This window comes from Dermacentor silvarum, chromosome 4, assembly GCF_013339745.2.
Source record: "Dermacentor silvarum isolate Dsil-2018 chromosome 4, BIME_Dsil_1.4, whole genome shotgun sequence".
Taxonomy (NCBI): Eukaryota; Metazoa; Arthropoda; class Arachnida; order Ixodida; family Ixodidae; genus Dermacentor; species Dermacentor silvarum.
Window position 1 is genome coordinate 66,750,147 of NC_051157.2, and position 19,600 is coordinate 66,769,746.

Sequence of the window (19,600 nt, forward strand, 5' to 3'; positions counted from 1 at the left end):
CGCTCAGAATCATACTTTTATAGAGTATATATACCGGGTGTTTGAACGAACACTTTCAAATTTTTAAATAAATTGCCTGTGACAGATATAAAAATTCTAATCCATGAGTTGATCTACTCGAAGAAGCGGACATTACTTGCACAACAAATTGAAATGCATAATTGACTAATTACCAAAAATTAGCTAATTCAGCTTTTAACTAATTACTTTTTGGCGCATACTGCAATTTACAAAATCTAGCTGGGGAGTTCGCAGGGCGGATCCACTTGGAACGAATTTTCAGGATGACGCCAGTTTCGAGATATTAATTCCCGAGCATTGCGGATAAATACATTGGCGTTCCAGTTACTTTTGTGCTTCAACGCATAAAACGACGTTCTTTAGGGGCACTAAAGCAAAACGATAAATCAACTTATGGCGTTTTTCACTGGTCGATTCGGAGCAGGATTTCTTGCTCCGCGGCAACGAATCCGAATTTCACTGGTCGATCAGGAGCGGGTTCGCGCTTTCCACTGGTCGTTTCGGATCAACTCGCTCCGCGCCGGATCGCTCTCACTTGCTCCGCCACCGAGGCGCGGATTCGGGCGGAAATAGCACGCGTCACTTCCGTCTTCAAGTGAAATCGGTACGCACAACATTGTGCTGCTTCGCAAAATGGCTGCGTTCGCTGCTGCTGTAGAGCTCGCGTTTAGCGATCAGAGCAGTTCAAGCAGTAGCTCTTCTAGCTCGGACGGCAGCGATTATGAGGTTACTCAGGCGCTGTACGAAGCCTTCTATCGGGAGGCCTTCTCTGAACCGCCGCGTAAATGTCCGAGGATTGTCGGATTCGTTCAGGACGTTGTGCGGCAGTACTCAGATGAGGAGGTAAGCATAGCCCCACTATACTGCAGATATCTCGTTATTCCGTCTGCTAAATATTTACTTGTTTGCAGTTCCGCAGGAACTTCAGAGTTTCGAGAGCTGTCGCGGACAGCCTGATCAGTAGGTTCGAGAACTCTGATTTCTATCCTCGCAGTGATCGTGGCGGGTCCCCTTCTAAAACCGCTGAAGAGCACGTTCTGGTCTTCATCTGGTGAGTCAACAAGTTGTTTTGAGTCTTGTGCGCCTGTTTACTTAACCTTAGGTCATGCTTTCTTGAAGTAGTGAAATATAATGCAATTCTGTGGTGTTCGTTCTGTCACGGCCGCTCGATCAAAACGCACAAGGTGTGCGTTTAGTTTATTGATGCTTCACTGTTTTATTGATGCCATGCACTCTATTTAGCAACAATAGTCTGCAACATGATGCTTTTCCCCCGATTAAACTTGATCCCCATTTAGGCCAAAAAGCTACTCATTCAATTTAGTTAAGCTGCTTAAATGTTTAATTTCTGTCACAGGTGTTGTTTAATTTGTGGCGACGAGCGACCACGTAGACCGGTAAAGTCTTGGGCTCTCGCGGGAGAAGAAAAACTGACACTTGATCTCTTAGCGTAGCATTTTTAAACCTCTCTCGGAACGCTAGCCTCGGCCAATGCATGCCAGCCGCTTGTGCCTTGTGTAGACGCGAGCGTCTACGTAATTCTCATGCGACGCCTGTATTGCTACCGCTACAAATTTCTCTTAATATTGCAGGTGTCGGGAGTGCCCAATACAATTGGATGCATTGATGGATCATATATAAGTGTCCGGTGCCCTGCTAAAAAGGTGCGCTCTACATATGTCAACAGGCACAGCTATCCATCGTTGACTCTTCAAGCTGTGTGCGACTACCAGAAGAAGTTTCTGGACGTCACAGTTGGAAGTCCTAGCAAAATCCATGACTCTAGAATTTTCAGGAAGTCTAGGCTGGCAGAGTGGTTGCCTGGCATTTGTTGCTTTGGAAAGTTTCATGTTCTTGGAGATGCTGCTTATCCACTTCGGGATTACCTCATCACACCATTTCGTGACTATGGCCATCTGAATTCAAGTCAACGTGCCTTTAATATAAAATTTTCTGCCACCAGAGTTAAAATTGAGAATGCTTTTGGTGACCTCAAGGGCAGGTTCCGCCAGCTGCTGCACCTGGACTTCTTTTTCGTGGACAAAATGAATAAGTCATAATTTCTTGTTGTGTATTGCACAACCTGTGCATTAGTTCTGGGGATGTAGATGTGCCACCATATAGTGACGATGTGAGCACAGCGTGGAACTGGCAAGCACCACCAGATGATGACAGCCACAGCTGCGGCCCCCTGACATCGAGTGAAGCCGCACTGCGTCGATAAGGGGAGGAAAAGCGGGGGCGCTTGATTCAAGCAATGCTAGAGAGGAACCTACCCACCTAGCAAGAAGTGCCCAAGATGTGCCAAAGACTGTATGAGTTACCATACACACCAGGAACAGTTATAGAATGCAAAACTTTATTGTAGCAGTTATAAGACCCAACCATGGCCGAGCAAGCGGTGCGACCGATCGCTTCTTTTAACCAATCAGTCGCATGATCGACAGGTCAATGAGACAAGTTGAAAGGCACACCACAAATGCTTTGCATTAACCTTTGAAAGGTTAATTAACATAAGTTTTGCATTTACGAGATAAACTATTTGGAGATCCAACAAATTTGCTAATGGGGCCCCCCCCAATTGTTATTCAGAAAGAATTTATGGCGGCTGCTCTTTATGAAGCGTAATTACATAAAAGTACTTAAATAAGTAAAAAAGTTACATTAACAAATATTTTACACACAAGATAATAATTGTGCAACAGTTTTCTTTTACATCGTCCGTACAATGCTCAGAGGGGAAAAAGTGGGGTTGTGTACATGCATGTGCAATGTTATGCATTTTCAAACTGCAGGGATGGAAGTGTTGCTCCAAAAGATAAATGCTGCTCCAAACTCATTTTTGTTAGTAATTGCTCTGAAACGGTGCTGGGAAATTTGATCTCATACTGATTACCAACTGCTACTGTGGCAACTGTGATATGTGACTGATTACTTTTAATTGTGATGCTCAGCTGTATCGGCTTTGATATCGTTTCTGCCACAAGAACAGGTATTTGAATATATAGCTCATTGAGCTGTATTTTTGAACTTGACTTGCAGAGTATTTTTGTGAAATGTAAAAGTGACCGAGATGAATTCGATCTCATACCGATTATTAACTGCTGCTTTGGCAACGGTTATATGTGATTGTGGTTACTTCTATAATGTGTTGCATAGCTTTACCGGTTTGATGTCATTTCTGCCACAAGTACTGGTATTTTTATTATATAGCTCATTTTACTGTGCGTTCGAGACCAATCCGTCTTCTGAATTGTTTGTTTCTTGCAACTTGCATTGATTAGTGTATGTGCAATATGTTTCATAATAAATACTAATATTTATAAGATGCTTCAGTGATGCTTTTAACTCCAGGAGTCGTATGGAATATCTTGCCATCTGCTCCAAGTACACCAATAGATGCTCGTAACTAGCATTTTTTCTGCTCCAGAAAGTAAAATGTTGCTTCCATCACTGAAAGTGTGATTGCTGTATTGTTAGTGTAATGTCAAGGAGCATCATATTTGCAATAAACATGTTTTTATTACATTTTAATCATTTTGGTCGAGGCCAAAAGCTTCACGCAGAAGGCTCATCTTTTCTGCATGCATCTGCTCCCGCCGCTGCATCTTCTCAAGTCTTCTTTCTTCTTTTTGTTGTCTCTCTCTGCTTTCCGCTTTGCCCTGCGCTCTTCTATCTCTTCAACCTTCTCCAAGAACGCAGTCATTTGGAGCATCCGGGCTGTACTTGGCCGATTTTTTCTTCCGTCATCTCCGGGCTGCTGCTCCTGCTCAAGGGAACCAGCAGCAGTCTCTGTGGTACTACTAGCCGAACTTGCAGGGCTAGATGTGCCAAGGTAGATGGACTGTGATGCTGGTGACTGTGGATGTGTCTTTCTCGACACCACACCGCTTGCGTCCCTCACCACCTCTGGCTCCAGGCTGTCGTCGAGCCACCTAATCTTATCTAGCTCATCCTCATAGGGGACCTCAGTTGGCGAATTGCCCGATATGTTATTTTCAACTGATGCTATATTTTTTCTCTTTAGCACTGTTTTATATCTTGTGCAACATTGCTCTCCGCTCTTGATCGTGCCAATTCTTTGTCTCAGCTCTGCTGCAATTTTTTCAAACATTGCCTCTTTATTTTTGAATTTTTTTAGAGGGCCCACTTGAGGGAAGTAAGTTCCATACAAATCAAGCAGGAGCTTTGTTTCTCCACTTGTCCATTCGCAACCTGGAGCTGGAATGTTCAACAACAAAATACATTTTTTAATATTTATCACCATTTCGCTTAATGTACCCAGCACTAACCTTGTAAAGGAAAAGTACATAATTGTTTCAAACTTCAAAAATGAAGTTTGAGCTGGGGACATGGCAATAAAGATTGTTTTTTATTTATGGGAATAAATTGATGAAATTTGGCATGCATGTGTGATTTGTTAGCTGATATCATAACTGAAATCAGTTTTGTGCTATCAATTATAGTTACATTATAGAGTTACAACCCTTGACAGCCTCTAATGGTCATCCTAATATTAATTACACATAAGTTCGCCAAGATTTTCTCATCAGCATGTTTGCAAAGGTCCATTCTGTGCAATAAAGCTATTGGTTTATTTTTAAAATGCCATAATGAGCACCAAATTGTTTTTTTGAACTTTCCTATGCATATTGTCTAACTAATGGCCTTTGCAAAAAAATTTATAAGGTGCAGATGAAATGGACAGCTTTGTTGCACTCAATGATTAAGTGCAAAAGATAGAATGATTTTTTCTTCATTCATTGTGAAATGGCACTGGGATGAGTGAAAGCAACTCCACAAAAAAAGAAAGCTGATGAAACAACTCCAAATCCGATTTTTTGGCAATTTTTGATGACAGCACCCTAGGAAAGTGCTGTTTTCTCAATTTCTATGGTGTATTTTGTTATAATTCACAACGAGGTAAATGAAGTTTCGAGGATCTGGGAAAAAAAATAAATCGGATAATCGAAAATTTTGATCATGCACGTCCCCCTTAAGGATAAACAGCTGCACATGCAGTTTGTGTATCCTTTTACGGACGTACCAGCACCCATGTAACTATAACACAAGATAAAAGCAGTAATAATCTATTAGATGAACTTGCAAAAAATTTTCAATCCTGTTTAGAGAATGTCGCTTTAACAGGAACAAACTGAATAACTCAATACCAATTGCAACTTTCAACTGCACAGCTTATTGGGAAAATTTCTATATGTTTGTCTTAAACCAGATCAGCTAGGTACCGTTCTTTGCTGCCATTTATTTGCACTAAGCATTTCACTTTTAGAGAATGTTCAGTACCGATACCTCAGACTGGTTTTGTGGGGAGCAAAATTGTGCTTTCGAGAAAAAAAGGTTAGCCTTTTGTTAATGGGGCAGCCTATTCTGAGCAGCAGACTGCTTATTCTGAGCCTGGAACGAGTTTTGTTGTATACACACTGACTTTAGAGCTGTGTACAATGAATGAGAATGGTGGGTATCCCCCTCCAGCACTTCAGCGATGAAACAAACATTTACACACAGTTCACATCACATTGTTTGTGACCTCGTAAAAGTTTTTTTACAAGCTGAGGAGCTTGTTTCAGTGTAAATTTGGAAATGTCACATAAAAACAAAGGGTCTCTTCAGGGACGAAACCATAACCCCTGCCACCCTCCTCATTTCCATTAGAGCCAATGGTGAATGTATTGTAAGCGTACTTAAGACGCGCAGCAGCCTTTCTTATCTGGCCAGCCCCACTTGTGGATGCACCATTGGATGCAGCTGAACCTGTGTTTGATAGTTCAAAAGCACTAATGTAAATAAACCATTAAGGTAGACCTGACAGTGCACATACATTCTTCAGGCATTATCTTTACTTGTTGCTTATTGAGACAAATGGCATCCTATAATTTTGTCCATCATTCTTTTAACTGAGCATTCGTTCTTTACAAAACGAATAGTGCAAGTGCTAGGACAACGAAAAAAAAAGCTTTTTTAGTGTCTTGACAAAGGCCTCTGCCCCTAATGTATTAGGCAGCAGACATTTTGAATAAATTGTTCATATATGAGTTAACGCATTGACGAACATGCTTATTACGGTATACATAGTAATATCTCGGCCAAACAAATTATTATTTGTACAATACACAGTTCCTTTCTAATGTGGTCACAAACTGATACGTCATAGTGAAACATCTTTCCAACACAAAAAATACACAAGCACATATTGTACTAAAGACTAAACATTTCTTACACATTTCAAAGTATACAAAGAAAGCCAACATAACTACGACATTGGTTATTGTCATTCACATTCAAGCATTTAATAATATAGTGCTTCAAATTTACGCGTGATATATCATGGATGGTCAACAATGAAGTTTTTTCCGTGATTATTTTGCCAAAAGGCACGGCCTAAGTTTCTCGCTCCCAAATCTCATCGTTAACATGACGGGGCTTGGTTAGGATTGTGTTGCTTCACAAAGATAGCTTATCAAGCACCATGTTATCTGGATGTGACATTCACTAATACATTTATCAGCATGGTGTGAGAAGTGGATAGTGTCATCTGAGTCTATCATATAGTATGATAAGCTACTGATGATTTTTGTATCATTTATATAAATGTTAAAAAGTATTGTCTCCATGTGCTTCTTTGGAAGGTGTCTGCTCCTAAATTGACAACTCTTGAGTTTGTCCTAAAATTCTGACACATTTTTTTCTGTGCTTCAAATATTACTTGAGAAGGTCACGGGGAACCATTAAAATCGCAATGTTCTTGTTTGGTGAACATTATTGAGCCTGTGAAAAGCCTCGGAAAATAAACACACCTAAGGTTAGTATTTTCCCTCAAAGCCAAAGAAAAATAAATAACGCTTGTAGAGCCGTGGTGAACGGGACGGACAGGCGCCTTTTCTGTCTCTTATGTCTAACAAAAAGAGAACCGAGCACGCGCGCCGATTGTGGTGAGGGTTTTATAGAGAGATCAGTACGATGCGCGAAGTTTCCGCGAAAGTAAAGCTAAAGATAAGGGAGCTCGCGCACTAATATATCGGCATCGCGGGTCGGATTATGTGTCCGTGCGCCTGGCTAGTGGCGCTCGCGAAGTTTTTTGTGGCTGTGGTATGCGCAGTCGCCGTGCCGGTGCAGACCGTAAACGCCGCTGAAAGCGATTTTATACAGACTATATTGTTGAGCGCAGAGCAACTTGCCATTTACTGATGATCCATTTTCTTCATTGGTCGAAGCGTCGGCGTCACAGTTGGCAGCACCTTCAAATACAGAAAGCAGAAAACAAGAATAACAACTTGCGGTCAGAATTGAAAACAAAGAGGGCTGTTTTGTAAGCGTAAGCCACTTGGGATCGCACGAAGCGTGCAATGCTTTTTATAGAGGTGGTAAACTCGACCTAATCGCCGAGCATTGGGAAATACACGACAGTGCGCGTGCGTAGGTATATAAAACTAGGGATTTTATGTCGGCTGAAACGTGACACCTATAACCCATTTTTGTGTTTAAAGACAGATTTTCCGAAAGGCTTCTAGGGGGCAAATCGCCCGGAGCTACAGAAGTTAATTGCAATATCCTATAAATATATACAACTCTCCAGCACGAGTTTTTCTGCATAATTAAAAAGTTTGATAATTGAATTGTGCTGCTAAGTACAACAAGAAAGCTGCATACATGAGCTCGACGCTTGAGGCACGTTCGTTATATCTGAACACGTGCTTAATAACAACACGTGCTTAAGCATACTATGCGACAAAAATATTCCTTGGCTAACTTGACTGTCTAAATTGACACGCGGAATTTGATGTTATGAACCATGTCAAGTAAGTGCCACTTACCGTTGGACTCATTTCCACCTTTCCCGAGGATATCCAGCAACAGCCGGCGCACAGAAGGCGTAACTTCCACGTTGTTCATGCTCGATGTTTGGGGGTGCGACACCGAAATGACGGGCTCCCCGACTGCCAAAGTCAAAACACGCGCGGCGGACGGCGACTTTGGTTGCCGTGGAAACGTAGAGCGGAAGTCGAGCATAGTTTCCGGAACCGGTTTGTGCGACGTGTACGCGAACTTCCTGTATGATCCCCCGCGGAGCGTTTTTGCTTTCCACTGGCAGATTCGGATTCGTGAAATCCGAGCGCTCGCTCCAGGATTTCGGCGGCTGCTCCAGATCGACCAGTGAAAAACGCCATTAGACTGATAAAGTATTCTTCGAAAACTCTGCTGTCGTTAACTACACTGCAATAGGTCAATTATTAGAAGAGAAAATGAAGGTCAAAGTTAATATTTTTGAATTTCGCGCGCCGTCCCTAACGTCAGCACTTCAGTGTGACGTCACGACTTCTAAAGAAAGTTTTCATATTTGGGCTACGTTGGCTCAACAAAAGTTCGCAAAACTTGCCTGGGCTCCTCTATAACACAATGTAGTCAATCTTTAAAGCTAAAGAATTAACTGAGACCTAGAACACGCTGTTAAAATCCATGACGTCACGGAGAGCTGGTGCGGGAACTTCAAGATGGCGTCGCCACTCGCCTGTGCGTTTTTCGTTTCTTTCTGGCTTACCAAGCAGCTTCTAGCGGTAAGAGTGGTGTTTTCGGTATTGTGGAAGAGTAATCTACTGATACAGAAGAAATCATTTTTACCTTTAGTGTCCCTTTAAGAAAGTAAGTAGAACGACGCGGCATCTTGACGCAAACTTGACGGCGCTTATCTCGTAAATGGTGTCTACACAATTCTTTTCAATTGGATATGGCTTGCAGTCTCGCCCGCTAGAATTTGTAAATTGCAATTTATGCCCTAAGGTAATTAGTTAGAATCTTAATTAGTTATTTGTTTGTTAATAAATCAATTACACATTTCAATTTTGGTGCAAGTAATGTCCGTCTCTTCGAGTAAGCTGTTCATGGACTAGAATTGTGCTATCTACAACAATTGTGCTGGCACAGACAATCATTAAAAAGCTATGTGTTCGCTAAAACACCCTGCATATAACGACACAAGGGTGATAACAACTCGTTTGCTGGCCTGTAGTATCTTGTCCGGCTAAGCAATGTAAACATTTTCTATTGCTCTATGTTTGGTATAAGCCTTCTTTTTTGCTAGAGCAGGAAGGATTATATTTTTTTGTGAATCACAATCAAATGAAGATAAGGCGGTGAGGGTGTGCTGGCTAACACTCCCAGAGCTAATCTTGTACACATACGAGTGTCCAACAAAGTGAACGCGACCATGTCCATCGCGGTGTCCTAGTTGATAAAGCACCGTACGCGTAATGCGGAAGCTCAAGGTGCGGCTCCCATATACGTCAAGTTATCTTCCCGTCCATTTTCATTTCATTTTACCTTATTATTTCTACATTTCAAATTGAACGTAACAATTCGTTTCTCCGATGCCTTCACTAGCTTCATTGTCTCTTTGAGCTACTGTTAGAATATGGCGCTTTGTGTCTCTACCACTTCTGATCATCGCCTTAGTCACGCTGAAAATCGTGAAAGCTTTACAACTATGCCCGTCAGGTTTATTGTCTTTATTGTTTTTAACTATGGGGCATATTTAGCACCTTAGAAATTGTTACGTGTGCCTCAATTGAATGTGCGTGGATCCAGGTGGAAGGTATATTCAGTGCAAAAAACGATCTGTGAGTTTTCTATACTTTAGCTTACGATTTTGTTTTACCAGCGAAGCTGTTTAAGCCAGCCGTAAAAAGTGCGCGTTTCACGAAACTATCATCATCAGCATTGGCTCGAGCGTCGTCGTCTTCTTCCGCAGCTGGCTCGTTGACGCCCCTCGGTTAGCGCTATAACTCGTGCTCGGCACGCGCTCGTGCCACTGCTCCCGCGTTCGTCGTCGTCTTCCACAGCTGGCTGCGTGGCCGCTAATCATTCCAGCGTGCAATTTTACTTCTGTCGTCGTAATGGGGAGGCAAAGCTTTCACTAGGCCGCGCAAAGCTCGAGACACAACGGAGCTGGCCGATCGATTGCGTCTCCTGGTAGTAGTTAGGTTGAACTTGGCTATGTCGAGGCTGAACTTGGTTGTATCTAGGTTGAACTTGGTAGCAGCTAGGTTCGGCCTTGGCTATGCCTGAGTTGAGCTTGGTTATTCCAGATATCTCTTAGGTTATGACGCAATCGATCGGCCAGCCTCGCTGTGTCTCGAGCTTTGCGCAGACTAGTGCAAGCTTTGCCGTTTTTTATTCTTATTGTAACAGCCATAAAGTCAAACATAAATCTCGCACTTGGCTGAATGAATCAGTTGAGTAATTAAACGCTTAGCATAGTCGTTCGTAGTGTAATGTTACTTCTGAACTCCACGGCTGGCAAGACTAAGCAGTGTGCGAAAGATGCACGCGACCTGTAGATATATAGCTTGGTTGCTCCTATTTGTGAACGACGAGATGCTATAGATAAAAGTCAATGTAAGAGGCATTGTCATAATAAGTAATGGCGCACCACTCTAGGGGTAAGATAATAGCGGGAATTAGCTTGAGGTCTACAGAAATTACGAAGGAAATTCCAAGGGAATTAAAACCACTGAGCGAATAATTTGTTGGGAATACAACGTCAACAACTTGAAGGAATAAATAAAAAAATGTGGAATGGAAAGGTTAAGGGGGAGCACTTGACCTGCCTTTCTTTTTTAGCAGTCTTTATTTAGTATTATATTTTATTTATTATATATTATTATATTTTATTACGTTAATGGGTACCTTTGCAGGAAGTGTACAGAGAGGAGATGGGCGTCTCCAGGCTAGCCGTTGCCGACAAGGTGGAATTACTGATGCGTCGGTGGCGCTATCCTTCGCTCTCTATCCATGGTGAGAAAAATCGACTACGTCCTCGAGATTTTACGACGTAGACGCGCTTCGAAGAACGTGCGGATTTCGTTAGATGTTGTCGAAGCTTTACACACACTTTCATGGGATACGATGCCAATGATCTTGCCGGCAAGTTTTCATGCCTTGGTGTTGAGAACCTGTCTGTCTAGTTTTTTTTTGTCAGGTAACTGGGGATATAACATATCCGTACCCACAGCAACTGCACGAAGGAGCTTCTTTCTTTTCTTCCTTTTTTTTTCATTTGCCTATATTGAGCGACCCAGTTTGCATGCCTATAGAACTCACGGCGCCTCCAACTGCACCGATATGCGCACTACACGCGTTTTGGCTGTTTCAAACCATAAGGAAGATGACGTCACGTCATTGTAAGAAAGGGATTCCCTTCAAGAGTGTTGAAATTTGATCCGCCATCTTCCATACACGGCCCATCTAATAGCCCTATAGTGCACATTTTTAATACCACCAATTAATTTTCGAAACCAGGTCGACACTAAAGTTCCTATACCTTCGGAAAAGTACCGCCATCTTTGAACAACGCCGCTTCTCTCTCACCTGTATCTCCTATTGGACGATGATAGCGCGCGCTTTCACTTCTTTATATATATATATATATATATATATATATATATATATATATATATATATATTTTCCCCGCCTCAGCACCATGTTGAATGCCCCTCTGCGCAGCCGCCATCGCCGGCAGCGGAGCCGGCGCGCGCCCGGCCTGAAAGCTTCAACGGGGGCTTTCGAGGGGCGCCACCGTCGACTTACTTTCGCAAGCAAAAAGTAAAGAAAAAAAAACAAGCGTTTGAGGAGAGGGGACGACGGAGGAGAGAGTAGTGGGCGGTACTTTTCTTATATAGGGATTTTAGTCGACACTGCAGCGTCACGCCCTCTTGTGACAATAGCACTAATGGAATATGCTGAATAAGCTGGGAGCACTTATCGCTATACTGACAGTAGCATCCATCCATACTATATTTGGTATAGAACCACGTCCTGCCGAGAAAAGCGAACGTGCTTTCCGACGAAGCAGATGCTGTCGGAACACGTGCATTGGAAATACCGCGTGTCCATCGGTGCAGGCGTCGAAGGTGCCCACTGGTCGGCCGGCGACAAGGCTGTCATACCGGCCCGGGTGGTGGGCAAGTTCTCTATACGCACGGTGCCAAACCAGAAGGTGCACAAGGTGCGCGAGTGCGTCGAGAAGCACCTGCAGGACCAGTTCACCAAGCGGGGAAGCCCCAACCAAGTCAAGTGAGTCGCGAAACGCTGGACGCGGTACTTTGCTGCCCATTTCCATGAAGATCACTAAGTGAACGGACTGGCTCACTTTAAATAGTTCAACGACAATTATATCGTGTCACGTTATGCCAGATGACGATGAATGCTAAAGGAAACTCTTGCGATGGTTTCATATAAAAGCTCTTTGGACGAAAATGTGCGTGCCAAAAGTTGGCCTTTAGCGCATCTCAACAATGTGGCAGCTTAAATGCGTGCATTGACGGAAAGCAGACAAAACAGCTATAAAGGACAGATGCAGGTTTACAGCTGGTACTAAGGAAAGAAAGGAACAAGTATATCAGTAGTCAAAAGTCTCCAAGGAAGTGAGGTCGGAGGCACATTTGTTGGTTTATGTGCGGAAGTTATACAATGCTCTTGACATTTGTACATCTATATGGGGGCTCAAACTGCGGCATTTGTCGCCAAGACTCTAACACAATCCTAATAACCACCAGCGAAAACGTAAATTACGTAGCATCGCGTAGCCAGTTGCAATATATCGATGTCCTCACGCACCGTAACGTGATGTTTCAGGGTCATCATGTCGCACTGTGCCGAACCTTGGTTCATTGATCCCAGCGGACCGAACTTTCAAGCCGCCGAGGCCGCTGTGAAACATGGTACGTCGGTGATGAATAGCTTAATTTAGCAAATACATAACTTCACTAATTAATATTTTTATGAGGCTAACTGACAGTGATATGACAAATTCCGTAGATGTCAGTAGCGACTTGCCTGAGTAACGTAATCACATTTAAAATTATTGTTTCGCTTACTTCGTTTTGTGTGCTTCGTAATAACAGGCAGTAAACACAAGATTAGGCGGTATAAAATACCAGATAGCGTTAGCTGTGATCCGTTGTATATGGAACTCTCATGTTGCTAAAATAGTTGCTAATATAGGATGAACCGTCGTTTCGTAATAACTGCGGCGTCTCTCATAACTCACCATCACGTTTCGGGAAGTTTAATCTTTCAAAATTTATACTTAAACTTAACCTCGCCTCCCCTAACACAGCTACGCACTTTTTTTTTTTTTTGGGGGGGGGGGGGGAGTAATTGTTCAGGAAGCGCAGGTCAGCGTAAATAGAACATAATCAGGTGATGCACAGCATTGACTCAAAAATCTGCAGGAAATTTTGGTACTTTTCCTGGGGATCTGTATTTATCAGAGAGAGCGAGTGCTTGCTAGGCTTTCACAGAGATGCGCTAAAGTAGAATAAAGAGACACTCAGTAAATGCACACGTCAGATCTGCAGAGGGCGCCTACTCCATCCGAAAAACGTATTCCCATGTCACCGCTAATTCCCAACATCAATCACATCTGTTGCTTTTTATTAGCAAATTTGCTCGAGCTCGGGCTTGTACTAATCAAGGCCTCCTTTAAAGCGAAGCTTTTTTTTTTTTTTGCGAACCCTCTCGGACTTTTCTGTCTGTGGCTGCTGCTGTCTTGCCGAATAGCTCACACTTATACGTGCCCGATGGTTATCGAACCTAGGTACCCCAGCACAGCAGCCGGATGCTTTAACTATTTGGCCACAATCGCATGTATACTACTGCCGTGCAGACGCCAATTAGCTCTTTGAGATGATCGCCAAAGACGAAGGAATGAAATTGGCAAATTTATTGCATTTGTTTAACCACCTGACGAAATCTTCGCCTTACATAGATTATATAAGATGAGCGTTGGATCTGCATATCTTTTTTTTGTTCTCTCTTCCCTGCGGAACAGCGTACGGCGTGGTGCCCGATAAGACCCGTGGTGGCTTCACGGTGGGCCCGGCGAAGCTTATGCAGGACAACGTGTGTCGGGACGTGGTCGTCATGTCCATCAACCCGCCCGGCTGCGGGTTCCACTCGCAGAACGAGAGCGTCGGCGTCGCCGATCTCGTCTCCGGGGTGCGCCTCCTCTGTTTTCTTTATGTCGTTTCGTTGTCTCCAGAACGCCATACGTCATAAACTGTATTAAAATATCGAGGCCTGTCTCCTGGATAATGTCCAGGAGCGGCCGGTGCATAGGGGACCACGTTAAGAGATTTCTTGGTTATACCGCCGGTTTTTTTAAAACTCTTAACATGGGCATTGGTAATTTCCCAAGTTGCAAAGCATGTTTGTTTGCTTCAGCACGGAGGACAGCGCAAGTGTAAATTAATTTGGGCGAATGGGAAGAGCGCTTGTTTGCAGCCCTTCGGTACTGCCCTAAAGCGCTCGTGTTCATCCAGCGCTGCGCATGAATGGTTGGCAATATTTGGCAGCTTCCGTTATGCAAATGCATCTTCTTTTAGGCCACTTAAGATGAAAGCTATTATTGGCCGGTTTCCTCGTACAGGTCGCTCATTTACAGGCATATAGACGAAAAGATGATGAAAAAGAGGCGAACTATGACGGTGCTTTATTGAACGGACAAGCATGGAGTTAAGTGGACTGTGCTGGATCCGCCCTGGTATTTTCTAGTGTGCTCACACTGGGCGCATGAAAATGCTTCTTGGACGATGAAGTGGCGACTCTTATGCGGCTGCTTTCTCATTGCACCGGCAACCGCGCTACTGGTGACCGGGTCTGTCGTATCCGTTCATCGTCTTTGTTTAACGTGGTGCGTGGCTTGCGTACTTACGTCGAATCAACTGTCCCAGGTATCGACGTTGATCAACATTTTCTTTTTATTGCGATAGCAATTATATGGACACTTCAACCAGATTTCTGCCGTCGGCGTCGCCGTCGCCGTGAGGTTCCGTATAGATAAAATCTTCGCCGCGCGCCGTATGCCCGAGCGGAAGCGTGCGGGGACGCGCGCTATCACGGAGAGCGAACGCACTCAATCTCCCACGGGCAAGCAAGGAAGCGGGAAGCCAGCGCCGGAGGGAGCGGGGGGGGGGGGGGGGCGCACTTCTACTCTGCCAACAACCGCGCTCGTCGCTCGCATGCACCGTCTCTTATCTCCACACAGCTCTGGCCTTTCTATGCGCTGTGCATTCGCCGCTCAGTTTCCGTTGAAGCGATAGACCGCACGCACCTTCGCCTAAAGCTTTACCTTCGCCTGCTGCGGCGTATGCGCTTGCTGCCAGCGTTTTGACAGTCGTTGTCTGCAGTCATTCAGTGTGATCTATGTTTGTTTGTGCGCGCTCACACCACGCTTGTTCATTCAGTTAGTAATAGTCGGGCGACATTTTCCAACGCACGCTACACATGCGATGCTGCCCAGATCGGCAGTGCAGCGCTACAGGTGTGTCCCTTCGCACGCGCTGCCCATGGGAAGCGCTTCTCATCAACACCACCGTTTCACACGCGCCTTTTCGTGGTCATCGAGTCTCTCTTCATGTCGGTCTACTTACGCCGCAGCACACCTGCTTACTTAATCAGCTCATGTTTACTACAATTCATATTGCTACCAAAGCCGCTCACCTTACTTCGTATGACATTGCTGTGTTGCTATCGCATTCATTGCTTCGCCCTTAGGGCGAAACTGTGACATTTTTTTTTTAACTTCGAACACTTAAAAAAAGTGCGTACAAAATTTATTTCAGTCAAGTCACTATAGAGATGAATTATCTGCCCAGGTGGACATCATTTACAAAAAAAGCAACGCAATCTATTCACAAATTAAGCTAATTACGTTAATCACCTATTTTCCTGATTACGCGTGCGCGGCACCGCAAAGCGCGGCTCTCCGTCCGACTCCTCTGTGACGTAGAAGGGTGGTGTAAAATGAAGTTGCTTTCTCACTTCCCTCATCCCAAGAGCTTATTCCGATTGGTGCTGTGCACGAACTCCGAATTGGTAGCGTAGTCACTTCAACAGCAGGGGCGAAACAGCCCACTTTTCGTCCGCCCTACAACGTCACAAAGGGAAAACACTCGAATCGCGCTTCATGGTGCCACGCACGTAATCAAGAAAACTGAACGAATAACTTGGCGGCCTCTTATGTTTGTTTACACCGGCGTTTTGAAATGTAGGAACATGTAGCTAGAATTTCATTTTATGATTCTCTAACTTTCCTAATGCAAACATGTTTTAAAGTTGCAACTAAGTACGTAATTCACGTGATTTGTTTAGTTAGCGAATGGATTGCTTTTCTTTTTCTGGCAAATGATATCCACCTGGGCTGATAATTCATTGGTGTGGCGACGTGCTTCGAGTAAATTTCGTAGGCTTAAAAAAAAAAAAAAACGTGACACCAGAGAAACACTGTATCCACCTCTGAAACAGACACCAATGCCACAGTTACCGGATTAACATCGTACTTCTCTTCATTTCCTTTCCCTTTACGTCTTCGTAGAAAGTATTTTGCTTCTAACATCACTCCAACTGCATCGAAGAATGACCGTCCCAGTCAGCAAACACGGTCATCACGTTCTTAGGTTAGGATACGGAAGAGCTTGAGGTATGTTTTTCATGCAAGACAACAATACAAGCACTGCCTGCTCCGCCCGAAGCCGAAGTGAATCGTCGTGATGGTCATAAGTGGAGACCTACTGGAAGTGTTGTCCACTTCAATCTCTTTGTTCAGCCTGCTCCCGCTTTTTTGTCCAGAGTAGTCGCCTCGATGACTTGCTTCGCCGACATTGTTCTATAGCGACAATACCCTCCTTGGTCACTTGTTGATTGACAACCTTCTTTTGCTCGATGAACCTTCCGGGATGGCCTCCGCGAGCGTTTGGTTGCGCTGCAGCTTGAGCTTTCCAACGACTTGGCACATCTTGTCGCCGTAGGACTGGCTAGAGTCACGGACCTCTGTCACCTGTTCCTCCCTCCTCTCAGCAGCTCGGCTTTCGACGAAGTACGGCTTAACATTAGTGTCGCACCTCTGGCCGGACACGTCCGCTACAATATATAGGGCCCAACGGCTTAAGTACGTTTCACGAGGAACACCATTCAGCTTCATCGGAAACGAACGATACACTCATGTTAGTGCATCAAAATGCTTCCCAACTTCCGATCTCCATTCAGAACAGAAGCCTTCAACAACCCGCTACCATTGAAAAAGCATCAGCAGCACCGGAAGTCACACAGTGCCACCTAATAGACAGGTGCAGTATGAACGGCGCCACGGCGGTTTCGTAACAGTATTCTCGTGAGCCTGAAAATTTATGAACCCATCCGCCAGACAAGTAGCACAAACACATGCATTGTGCCACCTGCTCACTGTTGGACACAATAGTTTTGCTCAATATACGCCCACCTCTAGTGATGTCAATCTGACAGCTGAAATAGACGTACAACCAAAGGAGGTGCTGCCCCAGCGCACTTGCTTACGTAAAACGTGGGAGCCGAGCGAGTGCTCATAGACATCACCGTGAGCTAAAGAAGTACATTCTTGCATAATAACCGGATGCGCCTGACTTTTTGTTCATTTTAGAATTATCCGAGTTTAACCGAGATTTCGTTCTCCCACTGTTTTATTTTCAGGCGAAGCTGTTCGCTGCTTACATGCACGAGCTGTCCAAGCTGAAGTAACGAGACTCCCGGAAGAACGAATGGACCGTCATCTGGCACCACTACAGTGCGACGGACTTCAACTCGCGTTCTCCTGGGCGCAGGAAGCCATATTTTAAGCGGCCATTTTGCCTATGAGCTCGTCGAATTAAGAACAGCGGTGACGCTTTCATGTTAAGAAACTGTCTTTGCCGGTGACCAAAGGAATTTTTCATTTGTGCACGGCATTTCCTTTCCTGTGTGCGTGCGTATTGTGCACCCTCATTGAGTTAATATAGGGTTCGTGTGGCTAAGCAATCTTCCTTGGCGACAATTACATAAATATTTTGTTTCCCTGAATGGTGGTAATTGAGAAAACACATATGCAAGGAAATCGTTTGCTTCAATTACAACTTTCACATCATTGTGACACATGTGTCATGACAGGGCTGAATCTTGTCCCAGTCTACCCGTCCTGGGACGGGTAGACGACGCTCTTTTCCACCCAGATATAAATGCTGGGTTTGTGGACTTACCACTATATTCCATTGACTCTAGAAAGCCAAGAGGACTATTATTGCGAATTCTCTTTTTTTTTTCAGGTTCCGAAGTGAACTCGCAAAATGAAATCAGCAACGCGATAACTCCTTTAGATGATGGCATAATAGTAATTTTATTTGTTAGTCTCCTTTCTATTGTGCAAAAAAGTGTAAATTGTAGTTCGGCTGTTCAAGTGTGAGGTCTACAGAGACTTTACGAGTTTGGTGAACACGATCAGTCATGAAAGGAACACATCTGTGTGCGATGAAGTCAAATGTTTTTACAGGATTTTAGAATTATTCAAGTTTTGCACTTACGAAGAATTCAGATTAGATAGCTCTCCGAGAAAAGCCCACTTCGTGGAATTTTCCAGTTTGTACGTGCTTCGGTTTGTCCGGCCTCACAGGTTTTCGTCAATACGTCTACTTTCAAAAACATGCGCACTGCTAGGCCTGGCGGTGGCGCGATGTTCCAAACTGCCAGCAATATAGAGCGAGTTACAACGTATCTAGAGGTCCCTGAGCTACTAGCTGTGTTTCAATCGGCCAGCTAAAAGGGTAAAACCGCTTACCTTCACGTTTATGAAACCGATCGGGGGGGAGCTTACATCGTCGTCTTCGTCTCGAACTGCGCAGTGATGTGAACCGATAACGCAATTTTACGTAGAGTAAATCTGGAAGCATCGGTTCTCGGAGGTACAGTCGTGAGAAATATGAGAGAGCACCGAATTTATGTTTAGGCGTCGTCTACTCGTGACATGTAAATTGAAATCTGACACCTCAATAAGTAAGACGTAACTTTCCCGTCGAACATTTGGACCCGCTGAGCACTTTTCTGAGGGGCACGAGTGTTTAGCCACAATGGTCTCTTGAAGGCAATTTGGGTGCTGTATTTCAAATTGCTAGAGGGCTACATTGACATCGCGATCGAACTGCTTTGCAATTATTGGAGCGCGGCGTTTAGGCGTCCGTTCCAGCGGCAAGCGTCAGCGTAACCGCGTGAAGGATGAAAGAGCGCTGCGAAGGAGGAGGGTGCAGCGGAACCATGAGGCGGAAAGTGGAGTAGGAGGGTATGGCGAAAGCGTGAGAAAAAAACCGTAGCGTGGTGACGATGGCTACGAGATAGCGTCAGAGTATATCACGCATCGTCTGGGAGGCCTGTCTGCGGCGGCTGCTGTGCATCACGCCCTCGCGTCACCCATGCGCTGCTCCTCGCGACCTCCCGACTAGCGAGGCAGTCGCGCCACACTTCGCTCCGTTTGCTACGTGCCGCACGAGACTGTCCGCGCCAGCCAATATATGGCGAGATAAAAACACGTATAGAGCTGCGCTCAAATTTCTCATTAGGGTGTATCGCAATCGTCGGTGATTTTTAACAGCAGAGCTGCTAAAGAGCTCTTTGTTGCGCCGCGTAGCATAGACCAGAAAGTCCGCCTGGCGATGACGTCACCGCGCGTTGCCTAGCAACCACTTGGAACAGCTGCGCCTTGCTTCGCCTAGCTTCGGCAACACT

At 44.6% G+C, this 19,600-nt stretch overlaps 2 protein-coding genes across 2 annotated transcripts; both read left to right on the forward strand.

The window, feature by feature from the left end:
* Positions 1 to 410: 410 nt before the first annotated feature.
* LOC119448674 (uncharacterized) lies at positions 411 to 1,076 on the forward strand. Its single transcript, XM_049666803.1, has 2 exons — positions 411 to 864; positions 933 to 1,076. Exons 1-2 carry the CDS (start codon positions 655 to 657, stop codon positions 1,074 to 1,076), a joined length of 354 nt encoding a protein of 117 aa, XP_049522760.1. The 5' UTR covers positions 411 to 654.
* Positions 1,077 to 10,736: 9,660 nt separating this feature from the next.
* Positions 10,737 to 17,900, forward strand: LOC119448163 (cytosolic non-specific dipeptidase-like). Its single transcript, XM_037711619.2, has 5 exons — positions 10,737 to 10,830; positions 11,938 to 12,109; positions 12,671 to 12,756; positions 13,869 to 14,035; positions 17,543 to 17,900. Exons 1-5 carry the CDS (start codon positions 10,749 to 10,751, stop codon positions 17,588 to 17,590), a joined length of 555 nt encoding a protein of 184 aa, XP_037567547.2. The 5' UTR covers positions 10,737 to 10,748; the 3' UTR covers positions 17,591 to 17,900.
* The last annotated feature ends 1,700 nt before the right edge of the window (positions 17,901 to 19,600 follow it).